Source organism: Molothrus aeneus, chromosome 5 (assembly GCF_037042795.1).
Source record: "Molothrus aeneus isolate 106 chromosome 5, BPBGC_Maene_1.0, whole genome shotgun sequence".
Lineage (NCBI taxonomy): Eukaryota > Metazoa > Chordata > Aves > Passeriformes > Icteridae > Molothrus > Molothrus aeneus.
Window position 1 is genome coordinate 67,728,808 of NC_089650.1, and position 17,028 is coordinate 67,745,835.

A 17,028-nucleotide genomic window follows, 5' to 3' on the forward strand; every position below is an offset into this window, starting at 1 on the left:
AGTCTTATTCTGATTTCATCCAAGACTTCTTTCTCATTCCTGAAAGAATCCTGCTTGCAAAAGTTTGGGGCTCAGCTTTAGAGAGCTGAGAGAGGCAGAAAGAGAGCGAATGGGAGAGAGAGCCCAGGGTGAGGTTTTGAGAAGATGAAGAGAGGCAGTGAGGCCGTGGCTGAGACGGTGACCATGGAACTGGGCCTTGGTGTGAAGAGCAAGGCAGGTGAATGTGTGAGAGGACACCCTGAGCTCCAGCAGAACCCCTGGGCTTGGGAGCTGAGGTGTTTTGGAGACAGAGTGAGTGATAAGTCTTGTATTTCTCAGCTGTGAGAGGCTGATGAACTCATTTTTATATAGAACAATTTAGAACCTCAGTGCTGGACCTTGGGCTCCACAGAGGTCTTTTTGATCCTTCTGGCTCCAGGCAAAGATGGAAACTAAACAGAGAACCTCAAACTCATCCCTCTACTTGCTGAAGCTGTTCTAGCCCTTGAAAACCTTTCTTGGAAGCTGGAGGGTCTCACCCCAGAGCAACACATGTCACCAAGGCATATGTGAATTAATAACCACCCAAATTTGGCACTTTAATTCAAAAGAAGTTGGCTTGCTTAAACTGCCAAGCAATGCAAGGCCCCTTATAGAGTTGTTACTTTTTAATTCTGGAAATTAGAGTTCTGAACTCTTTTTGCATCCAACAAATAAATTACTTCCTAAATAGATTGAGGCAACCAACCAACCAACAAACCACCACCACCCATCCCGCCAATAATTATTTTTAACTCACTCGCTTGAACATTTAATATTGTCTATCCCAGGGTTATTATGGAGAATTAAAACAAAATAACAAGAAAAGTATTTTGTGCTGCATCTGGAAGCAGTTAATTAGCAAATGAACTGGAAATAAATAAGACCTCACTGTGGGATCTGTGCTGGGGCCTTTTGCAATAAATAGCAATTCCTTCTGGGTGCTTCAGAGAAGGGAGCAGAATGGGAGCTTGCCCTCACATTGGTAGCCAAAGATGCTGACACTGAGAGAGCTGGTGAAGCTTTACAAAGGATTAAGGGGGAAAAAAAAAACAACACAACAAATGGAATGAAAGGAAGAAGAGATCAAAGGTGTTGGATTGAAACATTAGCTCAGTGTGTATCTACATAGGGGAGCATCCGTGCTAAGGCCTCTGCAGGGGTCAGATGCTGTTCTGTGGATGGGGTTAATGAATGTAGGGATGGAAATTGGCTGTGGAGATGATGGAAGTGTTTGTGTGTGTGCGCACACGTGTGAGAGAGAGGTTCAGCCCCCCTCGTTCCTCCTTTGTTGGATCTGCTCATCCTGAGGGAAAGCAGCTGGATGCCACTCAACCTGCACTCCAAATCTGTATGGTAGCTACGTGTAACTCAGCCTCCTGCCCAGTCCCACAAGCCCTCCTTGCTGACAGATCAGGTTTTTTAATGTCTCTCTCCACACAGTCGGATGAATTTTGGCTCTTCCCCGTGGCAGGAGCACAGCCGAGCAGGCATCTCCGATTACACAGCCAGCCAAGCGTGGGCCTGCCTGTGCCAGCTCCTGCTCCTCCTTCCTGCCAACCAAGCCCAGGCCTGGCCTCCAGCAATCTCCCAGGCCCATGCCAGAACCTCTCTGGAGCTCAGAGCCTGCCAAAGGCTTTGCAGAGAGCTCAGCCAATACCTTGGCCATGGTGTGGCTCCTGATTCTCCAGCCCAGGTATTCCTAGAGCAGAGCCTGTCCATCTGCCAGAGCCTGGAGCAGATTTTAGCCTGGCAGAACTCACCTGGGCTCCCATCAAGCTCCTGTCACCACTCAGGTGATACAGGATCTGTGTAGACCCCAAGATTTGTGGACAATATCTCACAAATCTCCATCCAGAGCGTTGGGGCGGAGGAGGAAGATGTGGGCAGGGTATGGGCAGACTGACACTGTGGTTTTCTGACCTCACTGCAAACCAGAATGCAGCAAAGGCGAACCTCAGTGGCAGGGGGTTATTTTTAAAGGGGTGGGTTATTTTTATAGGGGTTGCCACAAAGAAAACCTGGCCTCATAGTAGTGTGAGGGTCATGAAAAGCTGAATGACACAGGCAAACATGCTCCTCTGTCATACAACAGGTTTTCCTTGCCCCTGCATGGCAGAAAATATTAAATCCAGTCTAAAACTCAAGCCACAGAAGAGTTAAGACCAAAGAGAAGCTTAATTGAGTAGACCTATGATTTATGAGTTTTCCAAATAAGTGAGTGATCAGACAGAATTTAGCAGGTAACAAGTGACAGGATGAGAGGAAACGGCCTTAAAGTTGTGCCAGGGGAGGTTTAGATTGGAAATTGGAAAAAATTTCTTAATTGAAAGGATGATGTGATGGTGGAACAAACTGTCCAGGGGAGTTGTGGGATCACAATCCCTAGATGTTTTCAAAAAGTGTGTGGATGTCACACAGGGGGACATGGTTTAGTGATGGAATTGGCAGCATTGGGTTGATGATTGGAATTGATGGTCTTAGAGGTCTTTTAAAACCTAAATGATTTTATGATCTAATATGATCTAAGATAACAGCAAACGTTTCCCCTTTCAACCCAGATTTTTAATGAAGACCTGTTTCACACCTTGTAGGACACAGCATAATTAAGTCATCACATCCCCACCACTGAAACAGAATCTCTGGCATTCAGGACTGAACAGGGAGGCATGAGAGGATCTAGAAACAGGAAATGTTGTTTGTTTTACCTCCAAATCCCTCAGGACTGGATGATCTTCAATGCCAGGGAAAAGGACTCTCATCGTGTAGGTTCGGTAGTCAAGGAAAGGGATCCCAGCTCCATCCAGGTCACTTGTCAGCTCATGGATGTCTGTCTGCAGCTCTGCAAAGGCTGGCACAAAACCAGAACAACTCAGGGAGCAGTGAAAATCCAGATCAGCTTCACCAGAATGGGAAAAACCCCTGACCCTCATGAATGAGAATAAGGAATAAGGCAACATGTGGAGAGGAAGAAGGTGGACGAGAGCAGGGTCGCCTTTCCCACCACACAGCCTTTCCCCAGGGATGTGTGCCAAGGCTTTCTGTGGATTTTGAATTATCAAACCCAGTTAGGAGAGGATTGGGTGAGAGAAAGTCTGAACTTTCCTGAACTCTGGGAGAGGGTGGACAAAGTCTGAACTAAGGGAAAACAGGGAAAGTCAGATTAGATCCAGGCTTGAGCTGCACCCACAGGGTTCAACACCGTAGCTCAACACTGTGGTATTTTGTCTCAAAGCTTTATTACTGGATGTCTCCCTTCTACCAACACTGACACAGTGTCATCCTGCCTCCCTCACCCTACCTTCTTTGCACTCCAGGGCCACCCTGGACTCCAGGTTGTCCATCTGCATCTGCAGGCGCTTGAGGGTGAGGTCGCTCTCCCTGGACTTGCGCTTGTAGGCGATCAGCACAGCCACGATGAAGATGATGAGCAGCCCGCCGGCCACCGCGATGCTGACGATGGCTGGCAAGCTGAGAGGGCTGTCTGGGGAGATGTAGACCATCCCTGGGGAGAACTCCATCCCTCCTACACGAGCCTAGAGGGAAAGCAGCAAAGAGACTGTCAAACTGAGCAGGAGCGCAGAGGAGCTCTGTCATCGTCCTGGCTGAGGGTGAATGGTGACAGCCCCTTGTCTCCCAAGCCAAAAAGGGGAGGTATCTGGATATGGAACAGCTTAAAAACACTTGAAATGATAGAATCCCCTCTGTTGGCAGTCACCATGAACCCAGCCACCAAAGGATTTATGGTGAGATAAGTCACGAGTAACAATTTCTCCAAATCAGTTTGGATTTCATTCTGGATTTTTCATTCCCCATCCTGATGTGTTGGGTGGAGCACTGATGTCACTCAGGCCCAAAATACACACACAAAACAGAGCTTGAGGTATGGTCTGATGGGTCCTAACCCCACAATGGGGCAGAGGAGAGCTGACTCATTGAGTACAGTGGGACTGCAGAAATCAGAGTCACTATTTTCTTTTGACTCTCCCACCAGATAAAACTGTACTTGGAAGCCTCTGGGATAGTGAAAATCCACCACAAACTCCACAAAGCCTGGCCCATTCTCTTTACAGCCCCTGTCTTAGCTGTACGTTGTCAGGATGACTGCAGATGTTCACCAGTAGGAGTTGAACACAGCTTTTTGTTCTCCATCTACTTCCAGAGGTTCCCAGAGCTGCTTCCAGCCTCTGGAAGAAGCTGCTGTGAAAGGGCCTTGGTTTTAACAACCAGAAAGAAACCCTGCAAGCACTCCTGTTCTGAGCAAAATGTTCTGCTGAAGCAAGTCCCTTAGAGGCCTTTTTTACAACATGAACACCACTCCCAGCAGGAATCCCACAGGACACCACTGGCTTTAGGCTACTACAAGGCTGTTCAAAGCTATTTGAAGAGTAGGCAAAGGTTGAGTGGTGGGAGAAAAGCTGTTCTGGCTGGACTGAAGTATAAAAAGGCTTCTAGGGCTGTGTTGTGGTTTGGGAATGCTGGTTGTAGGTCAGCAGAAAGCTGGGAAGGTGCCATGCAAAGAGCTTGAAGGATGATGAGCTCCATCACGTCACAGAGAGGCACAGCTGGCCCTGCACAAAGGGCAAACTCTTATTGCCAGGCAGCAATGCAATTAAGACCCCAGGAATGACTGTTTCCTGCTCCCATTGCACCTGGGATCACTGCAGTGTGGAATTAAACTGTTTTCTTCCCCCGTTGTGAGGAGCTCTCCCTCACATTTCCTCACGTTTCTCCCCCACACCCCAGCCTGGTGTTCAGCCTTGTCCTGCATCCCACTGGCTCTCAGTTCATCTCCAGCCTGCCTGCATTTACTAATCCCAGGGCTTCCTCCATCTCAGCTCAGGCACCTACTCAGGTTTCCTCTCTAGGCTGCAGAGGAAGAAAGAAACTGGCCCAGCTGGAGCCAGCAGAAGGGACTACATGGCAGAATCATGAATTAATGAATTTTCCCAGGTGCTCTCCACCCCAATCCTTTCTGGGGACATGAATCTCAGTGACTTTGTCATCTCCTAGAAGTTACTGCAGCCCCAGTTGCAGCCTCAAGGAAGAAGGTTGTTTTGCTTTACCACCAGGTGTAGGCTGCTCCTCAATGGCCAAAGAGACACAACTACAATCCTTATGTCATGGACAAGAGCAAAATGAATGTCTGAAAACAGATGATTTCCATCCATCCCTCTCATGCCATTTTGGGAGGGGGTCTGGAGAGATGAAATATCCACAATGAAAAAAAGAACTAATCCTAAACTCATCTGTTCAGGTCACAGTTTCAAAATGACCAATTGCTACCATGACACTGATGGCTTGCAGAGCATTTTCAGTGATGAAGGAACCTCAGGCATACAGCTGGGATGCAGCAGTAATGAGTTTTCCCATCTATTTCAAGATACAAGGTCCAAGATCCAACTCACTTATAAATCCTGAGGTTTGTTGTTGGAATGTGGCCTGCTCAACTGAGAAGGCAAACTGCCAAAATCACGTCCTAATCCATGCACTGGAAGTTGCTCCCTTTTGCCCTAGACCACTGTCCCAAAATTTTCTCACAGCGCACACGCTTTCCTGTCACGCTGTCAGTGGATCAATAAATTGCTTAATTCTTTCTCATTTTCTCTTTCTCCAAGCCCTGCAGTCAGACGAGTCCATTCAAGGAATATCAGACTAAACTCAAACAATCCCAATCCCAAATCCCAGTGCAGATCCATCCTCAAAGCTGGAAGAACAGCCCCTCTCCACGGGTGGGATTTCTCTCACCAAATAGTCCGCGTGCACATCCGAGTTTGACACTGCAGCATGATTCCAGAGCCAACAAAGAGAAAAAACACTTTCAGGATGTGATTTATGTGAGCTGCTCCCGACACCTTTGACATTGGGATGAGGCGTTTCATTCAGTGGAAGTTCCCATTTCTCTCCATTCATGACAAGGGGATCTAAGCTCCAAAAAAGCAGGTGTTCAAAGTCAGGCCCAGCGTGTTCCCCTTCAAAGGTGGTTTCATCACTGGGAAGGTCTCACAATCCACAAGTGAAGCTGCCGTGATCTGAGGGAATCTGGCTCTTGAAGAAGAAAGTTCTACGAGGCTGCAGTGTTATTGTGAGCTTTTAAAAGAAACACAAGAAAATATGCGCATACAGCTGTCCTTTACTTCTTAATCCACCAAGTGGTTCTGGAGGAAGTTCTTTTTACCTTCCAGAAGACCGACCATGAACTCATCAAGGAGCAACAATCTGCCCATTTTTAAAGACTATGAATCATGAATTTGTCCTGAATTAGACTAAATGTTCTAAATGGGCTCTGTCAGAGCCTGGCTTTCTCCAATGAAGTCCTAGTGGCCACCTATAGGAGTTCAGGAGTTCTGAAGGAGTATCTTTCCTGGTGCAAATAAAATCATCCCTCTAAGAATGAAATGAATCATGCCCTGACCTTCAGCTGCTGCATTTGACCATCTCTCCATTCATTATAAAGAGTCTGGTGTACTTTCCAGGCTGTGTCAGAAACCAGCAACCCTTCAAATATGCTCCACATCTTCCCTGCAGACCTTCTCTGGCATAGCCACTTGTGGATCTTTCTCACATCTCTTTCTTTTCCTTGGAAAAACTTGCCTCTGAGTTTTAGTCAGTCTTGTTTTTAACCATCATCCAGGCCTTTTATTTCCTTGCTATGTTTTTTTCAAATACTTAACTCTGTCATTGTGTAAAAGACAGCTCAAAATCAGGCAGCTCAAAAGAAGACAGATAAAAAGCGTGCTGACATCAACGTGTGTCATTGCCACTGCCCCTTCACTTAGAAATAATCTCTGTGTTGCACCAGTTGATTCATTCCCATGGCTCCCTCTCAGCTCGTGGCCACCTCACTTTGCAAGAAATGGTTTGTTAAACAATTTCCTCAAGGTCAGAGAGTAAATCTTTGGCAAAATCGAGAGGAGGGCATCAGAGAGATGATTTGATGCCTAGAACAGAGGCTGGGCAGAGTTCCAGAATAAAGCAGGGATTCATTCCAAGGATCTCCTCCATGGATGCACCTTGGGCAGCACCAGAGCCTAGCCAGGGCTGCACCCAAGATGAACCAAAATGGCCCCAAAATGCACCAGCGCTCCCGGGGTCTCTCCCTGGGATCAGTTCTGCTCCATTTGCATCTTGCAGTTCATTGTCCCATTCCAGCTTTAGCCCCTGCAGTCCCACCCTGCTTGTTTTTCTCTCTCCAGCCCACGGGGTTTGTGCTCTTGGGCTGAGATTTGGGTCATTTGTCCTTGGTGCCCAGCTGGAGCAGGAATTGTTTTGTCTCCCTGCTCTGTGCACAGAGCTCACCATCCCATAATATGGAGCTCAGACCCACACACTAAAGCAGCATAAAATGTGAAAAATAGAAAATCTAAAACCTGAGGCATCAGTTTGTGTGAAACATGGTCCCAGCCTGAGCAGCAGAGATGCTGTGCCATGCTGGAGGAGGCATTTTCCAGCCCTGGTTCCAGATGCAAAGTCCATCTTTGAGCACCTCCATCATCTTCCCACTTTCCCAGCAGTCCAGCATCCTCAAAAAAGGACTGTTTTTTAATCTTTGCTTCACTTAAACTGTCCAAAGCTGCAGGAGCAGGGGAGTCTTCCCAATTAGTGCAGCCTGGCCAGATGTCCATCATCCTGGATCCCCAGGGGTTGATTATTGCTCACCTGGCTTTGAGTTTTGTCTCCCCAGGATTGGCTTTGTCTGTCTCTGACTAACCATATGTTTAATCATATCCATGAAAATGACAGGGAACATTTATTGCCATGCTCAAAAGCTTTGGTTTTCACACAGAGAAAATCTCTCAGTTCATTATTGCTCTTCTTGGAGAGTCTTAATGTGCTTTGCAATGAATCGAGAGTCATGGTGTATTTGCATGGCTGGAGAGGATTATTGCCTCTATTTTCCAGATGACAAACTTTGGCACAGAGAAGTTAAGTAGCCACTGCAAGGGATCCCATCAGCAGCCACAAACACGACCCAAAATGGTCATCATGAGCTCTGCTTCCTTAAAAGTTCCCAGAAAAATCTTTTTAAAGATCAAACTCTCTGAGTCTCACTGAAATAAATAAATTAATATGTGACAGATACAGCTTTGGGAGGCACAACAGAAGAACAGTTGTTCACAAGGAATGAGAAACACTGATGTCAGTTGTCAGCTTTTGTTGTTCCCACCCACAGCTTGGTACAACTCCAGGCTGTTTGCTGATATGATGTTTATCAAGCACCAGCATCTAGGAATTCAAATTATTGAGAGGAAAGTAAAAAAAGGAGTAAATAAATAAACGGTGAGAGGAGGAGAAGCTCCCTCTGATGTAATCACCAGGTCCATTCTTCATTCAGGAAGGATTTGTAGGAGCACACTGAGTCTTATAGAAGTCAAAACTCTGGAGTCCAGTCACACTATTGTCCACATGCTGCTTTTTTTTTTTTTCTCTCTTACATAAAGGCAAATTTTAGTCACCATCCTGTCAACAAAGTGATGGAGACTGTGCTGAATTTAACAATTTCATGTAGGAACATGTTAAACGTGATCTCACATGAGAATCCAGGGTTCATACAGCCCATACAAAAACAGAAGAGAGGCAAACTCTCCTACTGGGATTTGATCATGAAAGGTGTCTCACTGTCCACAAAGACCTCCAGGTCACTTTTCCAATGTTCTACTTCTCCAAGCTACCCTTGATGAGAATATTACACCAAAAAGGGACCCTGATGTTTCTGGGAACTCAAACAGTGATGCAAACCCCTTGGAGCCCTCTGCCAGCTCTGCAGCTCTGCTGTGCCCTCCCAGGCCACCCAGGGAGAAGGGGCTGGGGGTTCAGGCATCACTTACCATCACCTTGTGCCTCCCAATGAGGTTTGGGGACTCACAGAGGAGCTGCACGTCTGACACGGTCACCGCACAGGGCTTCTCCCCCACCAGCACAGTGTAGTTCAGCCTGGCATTGCCTCCTGCCACAGGTGGGATCAGATTCCTGCCCTGCACAGAAAGGAACATCACACCCCAAAATAACCAAATAAATGTCAGCAAAGATCTTTCTTTCCCCCTCCGGTTCATTCTTGGGATACAAGTGTTGATATTGCATTTGATAGGTGTGGATGGCTGGGCACTGACACTGCTCCAGGCCAGGTTGGATGGATGGGGCTTGGAGCAGCTTGGTCTAATGGAAAGTGTCCCTGCCCATGGCAGGGGGTTGGAATGAGATGGTCTTTAAGGTCCCTTCCAAGCTAAATATGATTCCATTATGACATTTGTAGCTCGCCATTTGCTCACACAGAGAGGAAAAGGCAATTTAGAAACTCATGCAGAGAGCAGCATGAGTGGCCACAGACTCAAAGCAGTCACAACGGCCTGTCCTGCTCCTCCCTCTCTGCAGCTGAGTGGGAAATGCTCCATCTAAGTCCTGCACAATAAAGCCCTCACTAAACATAGGCAGGCAAGCAAGGCAGACCCCTTTCCAAACATGCAAAAAGCATCCGCAGGTAAAATAACTTCTTTGCATATTCACTGAGTAAAAATAGTGATACAGGATGCTGCATCATAAAATTCCTTCTCTGTACTGCTGTGAAGTTTACAGAAACTGTAAGGGACTGATTTGGGTTAAAACAAGGGGGAGAGGAAGGTCTTGAATGAACAAGAAATGAAACAGAGTTGAGTATTTCACTATCAGCCACATTGCAAGGGTAGAAGATGTTTTCTGGTGAACAGCAGTAGGTACAAATTTAAGCTGCACATGGGAGTTTATAATTTTTAGTTATGAGTATGGGAAGTGCTTGGTGCTTGCTGATGGTGACTCTGATGTTGTTGGAATGGAAGAAATTTCTGGGGTGCAATCAGGATGATTTATGGGGCTGCTGGCAGGCACAGAGAGGCAAGAAGCAGAATTTCAGTCCAGTCCTTGGTGCCCATCTCACCTTCAGGATGATGGGACTTCCAGGCTTCAGCTCCAGGATCCCTGAGGGATTGAAAACCTCGAAGATAGGGTTGGGGTAGTAGGTGAAGTTGGTTTTGTTGAGGATCAGCAGGGACTGCACATTGTCAAGGATGAAACCAAACTCCTCCGGGCGCTCGGCGAGCTCAGACTGGTGATTGGGGTCCACAGCCAGAGCTGGGGCCTGGCAGGTCATCTCTGTGCTGTTCTGCACCTCACAGTTCTGGGGAAAGAGACACAAAATATTAATGGGAATAGGGACCCTGGCAGGTCATCTCTGTGCTGTTCTGCACCTCACAGTTCTGGGGAAAGACACCCAAAATGTTTACGGGAAATAGGGACCCTGGCAGGTCATCTCTGTGCTGTTCTGCACCTCACAGTTCTGGGGGAAAAGAGACCAAAACCAAGGAGTGTTTATGGGAAATGCCCCCACCCTTCCTGGTGGGCAGATGGCTCTCAGGGAGAGGGAGGAGAATGGGTTATTCTTATTCCCCAACACACAATCAAGGCTGGGCAGGGGTTAGGAAAGCCTTGCTGGGGCAGGTGTGTGGAGCAGTTTGCACTTCAACAGGGCCTCCTGTGCCTCTGGAGAGAGAGCTCAGCCTCTCTTGCCAGTGTCAGCATCTTCCCCTGACTTTGTTTCCTTCTGGAAATAGAAGATTCTTCCCTTGAAGAAGATTTTTTGCACAGCACAGATTAGTCAGAACCTCACTACCTCCTTCCAATTAGGTCTCACACTCTGGCTGTTTTTCCACAAGTGTTTGTGCAGTGCATGCTCAGTTGTGCTCAGGATTCCAGTTTGGATATCAGGTTACCTGAAATGAATCCCAGCAAGCTGGAGAAGCAAAGACAAAGGTGAAGGTCTCAGGAGGCCCTGAAGTTTGGTTCCAGCCCTGCCAAAAACCTTCTTTTTGTGCGTGTGTCCTTCAGGGATGGGGTAATATTTCTGGAAACAAACCATGCCTTCTTTTTTGGGCTGCAATAGGAGATTTCAAGCTCCAGAGGTGTCAGCCAGCCCCTGTCCCCAGCGTGGCATGTCCCCTCCTATTGGAATATTACCAATATTCCAGCTCTGCAGTCATACTCACATTGACATGCTCCTTTCCACCGTGCTTTGCTCGGATCTGGGGGTTTTGGATGAGGTCCAGGTGAGTTCCCCACACAGCAATGGGAGTGTTGCCACTGGAGAATAAGAAATGGAATTAAAGAATGAACCCAGGTGATGGATGTCAGAACCCATCACACCAGGAATGGGTGATCTGTGTTCCTAAATGTTGGTTGCAAAGTGTCTGACCACGTCTCATGGTCCCGTAAAGAGGGAAGGAAGAACAAAACAAGTTTGCATTCATTCATAAGGGGAGAAATAAGTTGTTGGGAAGAATGAAAGTTTGACAAGAAAGTCTCACAGAGATGTGTGCTTGGCAGAAAGATTTTTAAATGTGGAGTCTGATGAAGGAATAGAGATGGAAGCAAGTTTTGATATAGAAGAAAAGAATTGCTGAGCCAGTCTCACTGGCTAACCAAGGAGGCAAAGGGTGTGTTAGTTAGAAGGGGTTTTTATGGCTTAGAGCAAAGGATAAACCCACCCCAAACAAGAAGATGTTTTTACCAAGCACAAAGAGAGCACAGGCAAACAAGGCAGCAAATGGTGCAAGTAGAAAAAAGGTCTCAGAATTTTCCACTGCAAGAAAACTGAAAAACAACTTCTAGCTTAAACTGTAATGCACTAACTTGGAGTGATTGGAGAACAGTAACATGAATATGGTAATTACAGTAGTTATGACAGGCTGTAGATAACAGTTCAGGTATAGATTGGTTCTACTGCATGAAGATGCTGAGCAAAGAAAAGTCTCTAATGCACTGTAACCAAAACCAAAGGGTCTGCAGGGCTGCCTGCAGCTGGAGCTGACAGCTGTGGGCACAGCTCTGTCACCCACAGCCCTGGGCTGCTGTGACACCTTGGATACAATAAACTGCATTTTGGATACAATAAACTGCATTTTGGAGAGCTGCCTGGAGTCCCACATCCCTCATGTAGGCTCTTACAATAAGTGAAGAAAAACGCTTGCTGAAACTGCCATATCAGGCAGCCTCTGGGTATCGATGCAGGGCTGGTACAGCAGGAGGTGGGGGCAGAGTGATCCAGGGCTGAAAGGAGAAGAGATGTCCAAGAAAGCAAAACCTTCCCCTGTCAGGGCTCACACAGCCAGGACAGGGGGAGGAAATGCCATCAGCACACAGCCCCATCTCTGAGGGTTTCCCAGGGTGAGTAGTGCTCTCAGCAGTTTCAGCACCTGCCTCTATAACTCCCTTTGGACACTGTCCAGGATGCAGTTTATTTCCTGCTGGGAAGGGGAGGCCATGTGGAAATCAATGGGGTTGTGAGAAGAAAGTTCAGAATCCCTTTCCTGCCCCCAGGTAAAGCTGCACATACAGGAAAGGTGAAGCATGTGCATTATAAATGAGAAAACACCGGAGAATAAACACCCTGGGAGGAAGAAGGCAACAAATCTCCCCCGTTTCTGACCTTTGTTTGCAGTGCTCCTGATTTATCTTCCATTATTAATCAGCTGGGGAGGCAGGAGTGAATGCAAACACTCACAGGAGAGCTGCCAGGTCTGGGTGAGCTCTGCTCCAGCCCCTGCAGTGGCACCCACACTGATGAACCAAACACTTTTGGGGTTCATCCAGAGAGAATTGGCACAACCACATCTCTCAGCAGATGTCTGGGGACACTTCTCTGGGAGGATCCTCGTGGTCTTTCACTCAAGGGCTGGACTGGTCCATGGTTAGGGCAATATTTGACCTTGAGCTCTGCAGAGTATCTCAAGTTTTTTTCTCTCTGAAATATCAACTATAATGGGAAATTTTACAGTGCAAACCCACGTTTTGTTGTTTCCATAAGATCTGGATGAGTTTTTTTGAATGCACAAGGGATCCTGATGAAGTCACACATCTGCTTACAATAGACCTTCCCTGCTTTACAGAAAAAAATATCCTCTCTCCAAAATTCAGCTTCCCTGTAAAGATTCCTGACATCATCCAGAGAGAATTCTTCAAAACCCAGAAGTGTATAAACCAAATTGTTCTTTCTCCACTGTCCTGGATCTTCTGAATTTTGGCTGTGAGCCTTTATAACAATAATAAAAATACAATTTTATTGCTATTATTATATAATTTAATAATAATATAATTACGAATATAATTAATCTCTGCTGATTCAAGCTAGATGGGATTTTATATCTTTACTTGGCTGAAAGTTTTATGTGTTCCACAAAAATCCAATGTGTGAACACACCTACAGGTATGTGTGTCTATATAAAGACAAATCCTTTTATTTAATCAACCAAATCCGTACACACAGCTTTAAACCCACAAGTTAAAAATCCTCTATTTGGGTTGGAATCTGAGCTTGCAGGCTCAGACCACAGGTAATAAACACAGCCACAGCACCTGACCAGAGAGAGGGAAAGAAAAAAGGTAAAGCAGTTTTTTGTTTGCTGAAGACTTAAAATCACCCCTAAACCCTCTCTGGCTTGAAAAGAAAGGAAATAAAACTGTTTCTTGCCTTGAAAATCGCCGGCCAATGGCATTTGTGTCTGCATCTGGATGCTCAGCCAGGTGGGATCAGAGCCTGGAGACCTGCTGCTGCCCAGCAAAATAACAGAGGTGCCAAAAGCCCTCAGAATTTAACAGTTTATTGCCCCAAAAAACCCTGAGAGTATCATTTTCTGCCTTCAGACTCTAGTAATTGCTGGATGTAACTCAAATCAAACTCAGATCAAAAGTATTAATGGAGCTCATAAAATTTTATTTACTTGCCAGCCCAGCATGACTTTTTTTTTTTTTTTTTGGCTACGGAAATAAATTAGCAGTAATCTTTTCTTTATTGTTCTGAAAAATAAAGGTTTTAAGCCAGGCTTGGTGCATTCATTCACTGGTTTTGCAAAGCTGGTTTAGTGGCAATCATCTCTCCCTGGGAGCAGCTCAGCCCCACAGTTACAGCACCTAAAACTCTCCCTGACACCACAAACCCCCCTGGTAATCCTGGATATTCCATCTTCACTCTCCAGGGTTGTCCAACCTTTGGAGTGACTCAAAAGTGCTTAAGAAAGAGGATGAAATTGGGGAGGTCTGGTTAAAAATGCACAAGTTGATGCTTCCTGATTTCAGATGAAGAAAGCAAAGGGGAGAGGTTGTACACAAAAAATGCTCCATCCCTGGAAATGCTCAAATAGTACCTGGAAGTGTTCAAAAGCTGTGTGGATGTGTCACTTGGGGACACATTTTGGTGGTGGATGTGACAGTGCTGGGTAAAGAATTGGAGTCAATTATCTTGGAGGTCTTTTCCAGCCTTATTAATTCCATGAGTGACGAGACTCCCAGCCACTCATCCCAGCAGCTACATACCCCACAAATAACCTAGTACCCCCTAAATAAGCACCTCACCCTTATTTCCATTTTTCTGGGATTTGGGATGGAAGATCCCATCCATTCTAGCAGCTACAAACCCCACAAATAACCCAGTACCCCCTAAACAAACGCCTCACCCTTATTTCCATTTTTCTGAGATTTGGGATTTGGGATTTGGGATGGGAGATCCCATCCATACAGGGAGCTACACACCCCACAAATAACCCAGTACCCCCTAAACAAGCACCTCACCCTTATTTCCATTTTTTCTGGGATTTGGGATGGGAGATCCCATCCATCCCAGCAGCTACACACCCCACAAATAACCCAGTACCCCCTAAATAAGCACCTCACCCTTATTTCCATTTTTTCTGGGATTTGGGATGGAAGATCCCATCCATCCCAGCAGCTACACACCCCACAAATAACCCAGTACTCCCTAAACAAACACCTCACCCTTATTTCCATTTTTCTGAGATTTGGGATTTGGGATTTGGGATGGGAGATCCCATCCATACAGGCAGCTACACACCCCAAAAATAACCCAGTACTCCCTAAACAAACACCTGACCCTTATTTCCATTTTTTCTGGGATTTGGGATTTGGGATGGGAGATCCCACCCATCCAGCCATGGGACACAGAGTCCCTGCACCTCCAGGCTGGGCAAAGCTTTGCTATCACACCTGAGGCATCTCCTTGGCTGCTCCTTCTCCTCTGCCTGGCAGCTTCAGCAGAGAAATCAAGGAGCAAGGAGGCTGTGGAGAACTCCTCACATCCCAGCCACACCTGAGGCCAGAGAGGAAGAGGAAGAGGAAGGTCCCTGTGCTGCAGCTTTCCAGGGGATTTTCAGGAATTCACTCTCCTAGGCTGTCAATCTTGCACCTTTTTAAGCAGCACTGAACTGGCTTTCTAAGGGAGTAAAGTGATTTCTCATTTCACTGATAACCTGGACTCTGACTGGAAATAAAAGCCCCAGATGGAAAATCCTGACATTAAAGCTTCAAGCCCAATGTGCAAAGACTCAAAGACTCCAGCTAAATCAGTAAATTCCCTCACGGTAATTAAAGGCACTAATTGATTTGTGAAAACATCTTTGGGATGGGAGCTGAAGTGGGGGGATTTACAAGCCCTGCTCCTAATCCCCAGGGACTCCAATCAGTCCAGTTTGACAGGGAAGCAGAGAGCTGCCTGGATGAATGAGGGGAGACTAGGATTTCTTATTTTGGATCTTTTCAAGGAAATACCAGTGCATTTAATGACCAATTTCTCCCTTCCTGAGGCCGTTCCTCCAGGCTTCTGAGAGTTTGGGGATCGCTTGGATGCTTTCCACAACCAGGGCAAACGCTGCTCTCAGGCACCTTCATGTGAGCCCTGTGAATTCACCAAAGCAGCATCAAGGGGGTGAAGAGAAAAAGGGATCCCTAACGAGGAGAAAGGCTCTTGGATGGGGCAGGGAGCAGGGCTCCCATTGTGTTTCATCTCAGGACAGAGCCCTGGGGCTTCCAGGCACCATGGCCAAGCAGGCAGTGCTTAGTCCTGAGGAATCAAGGCCATGAAGGCTGTGAGAAATGTAGAAATTTCAAGTCCATGAAGGCTGGCAGAAATGTGGGGATTTCAAGTCCATGAGGGCTGGAGGAAATGTGGGAATTTCAAGTCCAGAAGGCTATGAGAACTGTAGGAATTTCAAGTCCATGAGGGCTTTGAAAAATGTAGAAATTTCAAGTCCATGGAGGCTGTGGGAAATATAGGAATTTCAAGTCCATAAGGGCTGTGGGAAATGTGGGAATTTCAAGTCCATGAGGGCTGTGGGACTTGTAGGAATTTCAAGTCCATGAAGGCTGTGGGAAAGGTAGGAATTACATCTTGCAAAGTGTGAGAGAATGGAATGGTTCATGGCTTAAATATTGCTAAAATCATGGAAAGACATTTTCCCACTGTAGCAAACTGCAAAGAAGCAGCTGCTCATCCATGACCACGGGAACCACCCCATCCCAAATACACCTACAAACAGAATTTGGAGTGTGGAGGGAACTTGGGATGAGATAAACGTGATACTATTGTCCAGTCCTCCCAGGTCAAGGGACAAGAATGTGATTCTAGAAGAGACACTGGGATGCTGGTGGCTCAAATACTCAGGGGAAGCTGCCATGGGCAAAGCACCCACCCAGGTGCCAGGGGCAAGCTCAGCTCAGCTCAGGCTGCAGCTGGTGTGGGACCAGATAAGGAAAGAGCCAACCCTGGGAGGTGGGAACTTTGTCCCTATCAAGTATGATGCCTTGAGAAGGCTGAGCTAGAGCAGAGGCTGGGCAGAGTCCCAGAATAAAGCAGGGATTCGTTCCAAGGATCTCCTCCATGGATGCACCTTGGGCAGCACAAGAGCCCAGCCAGGGCTGCACCCAAGATGAACCAAAATGGCCCCAAAATGCACCAGCACTCCCGGGGTCTCTCCCTGGGATCAGTTCTGCTCCATTTGCATCTTGCAGTTCATTGTCCCATTCCAGCTTTAGCCCCTGCAGTCCCACCCTGCTTGTTTTTCTCTCTCCAGCCCACGGGGTTTGTGCTCCTGGGCTGAGATTTGGGTCATTTGTCCTTGGTGCCCAGCTGGAGCAGGAATTGTTTTGTCTCCCTGCTCTGCGCACAGAGCTCACCATCCCATAATATGGAGCTCA

At 46.8% G+C, this 17,028-nt stretch overlaps 1 protein-coding gene across 1 annotated transcript in view; it reads right to left on the minus strand.

The window, feature by feature from the left end:
* The window catches only part of PLXNA4 (plexin A4), a 508,367-nt gene that overhangs the window by 54,261 nt on the left and 437,078 nt on the right, over positions 1 to 17,028 (minus strand). Inside the window, exons 17-21 of the mRNA XM_066551057.1 lie at positions 11,034 to 11,127; positions 9,929 to 10,168; positions 8,847 to 8,993; positions 3,320 to 3,554; positions 2,727 to 2,869 (exon numbers count right to left, since the gene is read on the minus strand). Of these exons, the coding sequence (XP_066407154.1) occupies positions 2,727 to 2,869; positions 3,320 to 3,554; positions 8,847 to 8,993; positions 9,929 to 10,168; positions 11,034 to 11,127 (859 nt within the window). The remainder of the gene's footprint in view (positions 1 to 2,726; positions 2,870 to 3,319; positions 3,555 to 8,846; positions 8,994 to 9,928; positions 10,169 to 11,033; positions 11,128 to 17,028) is intronic.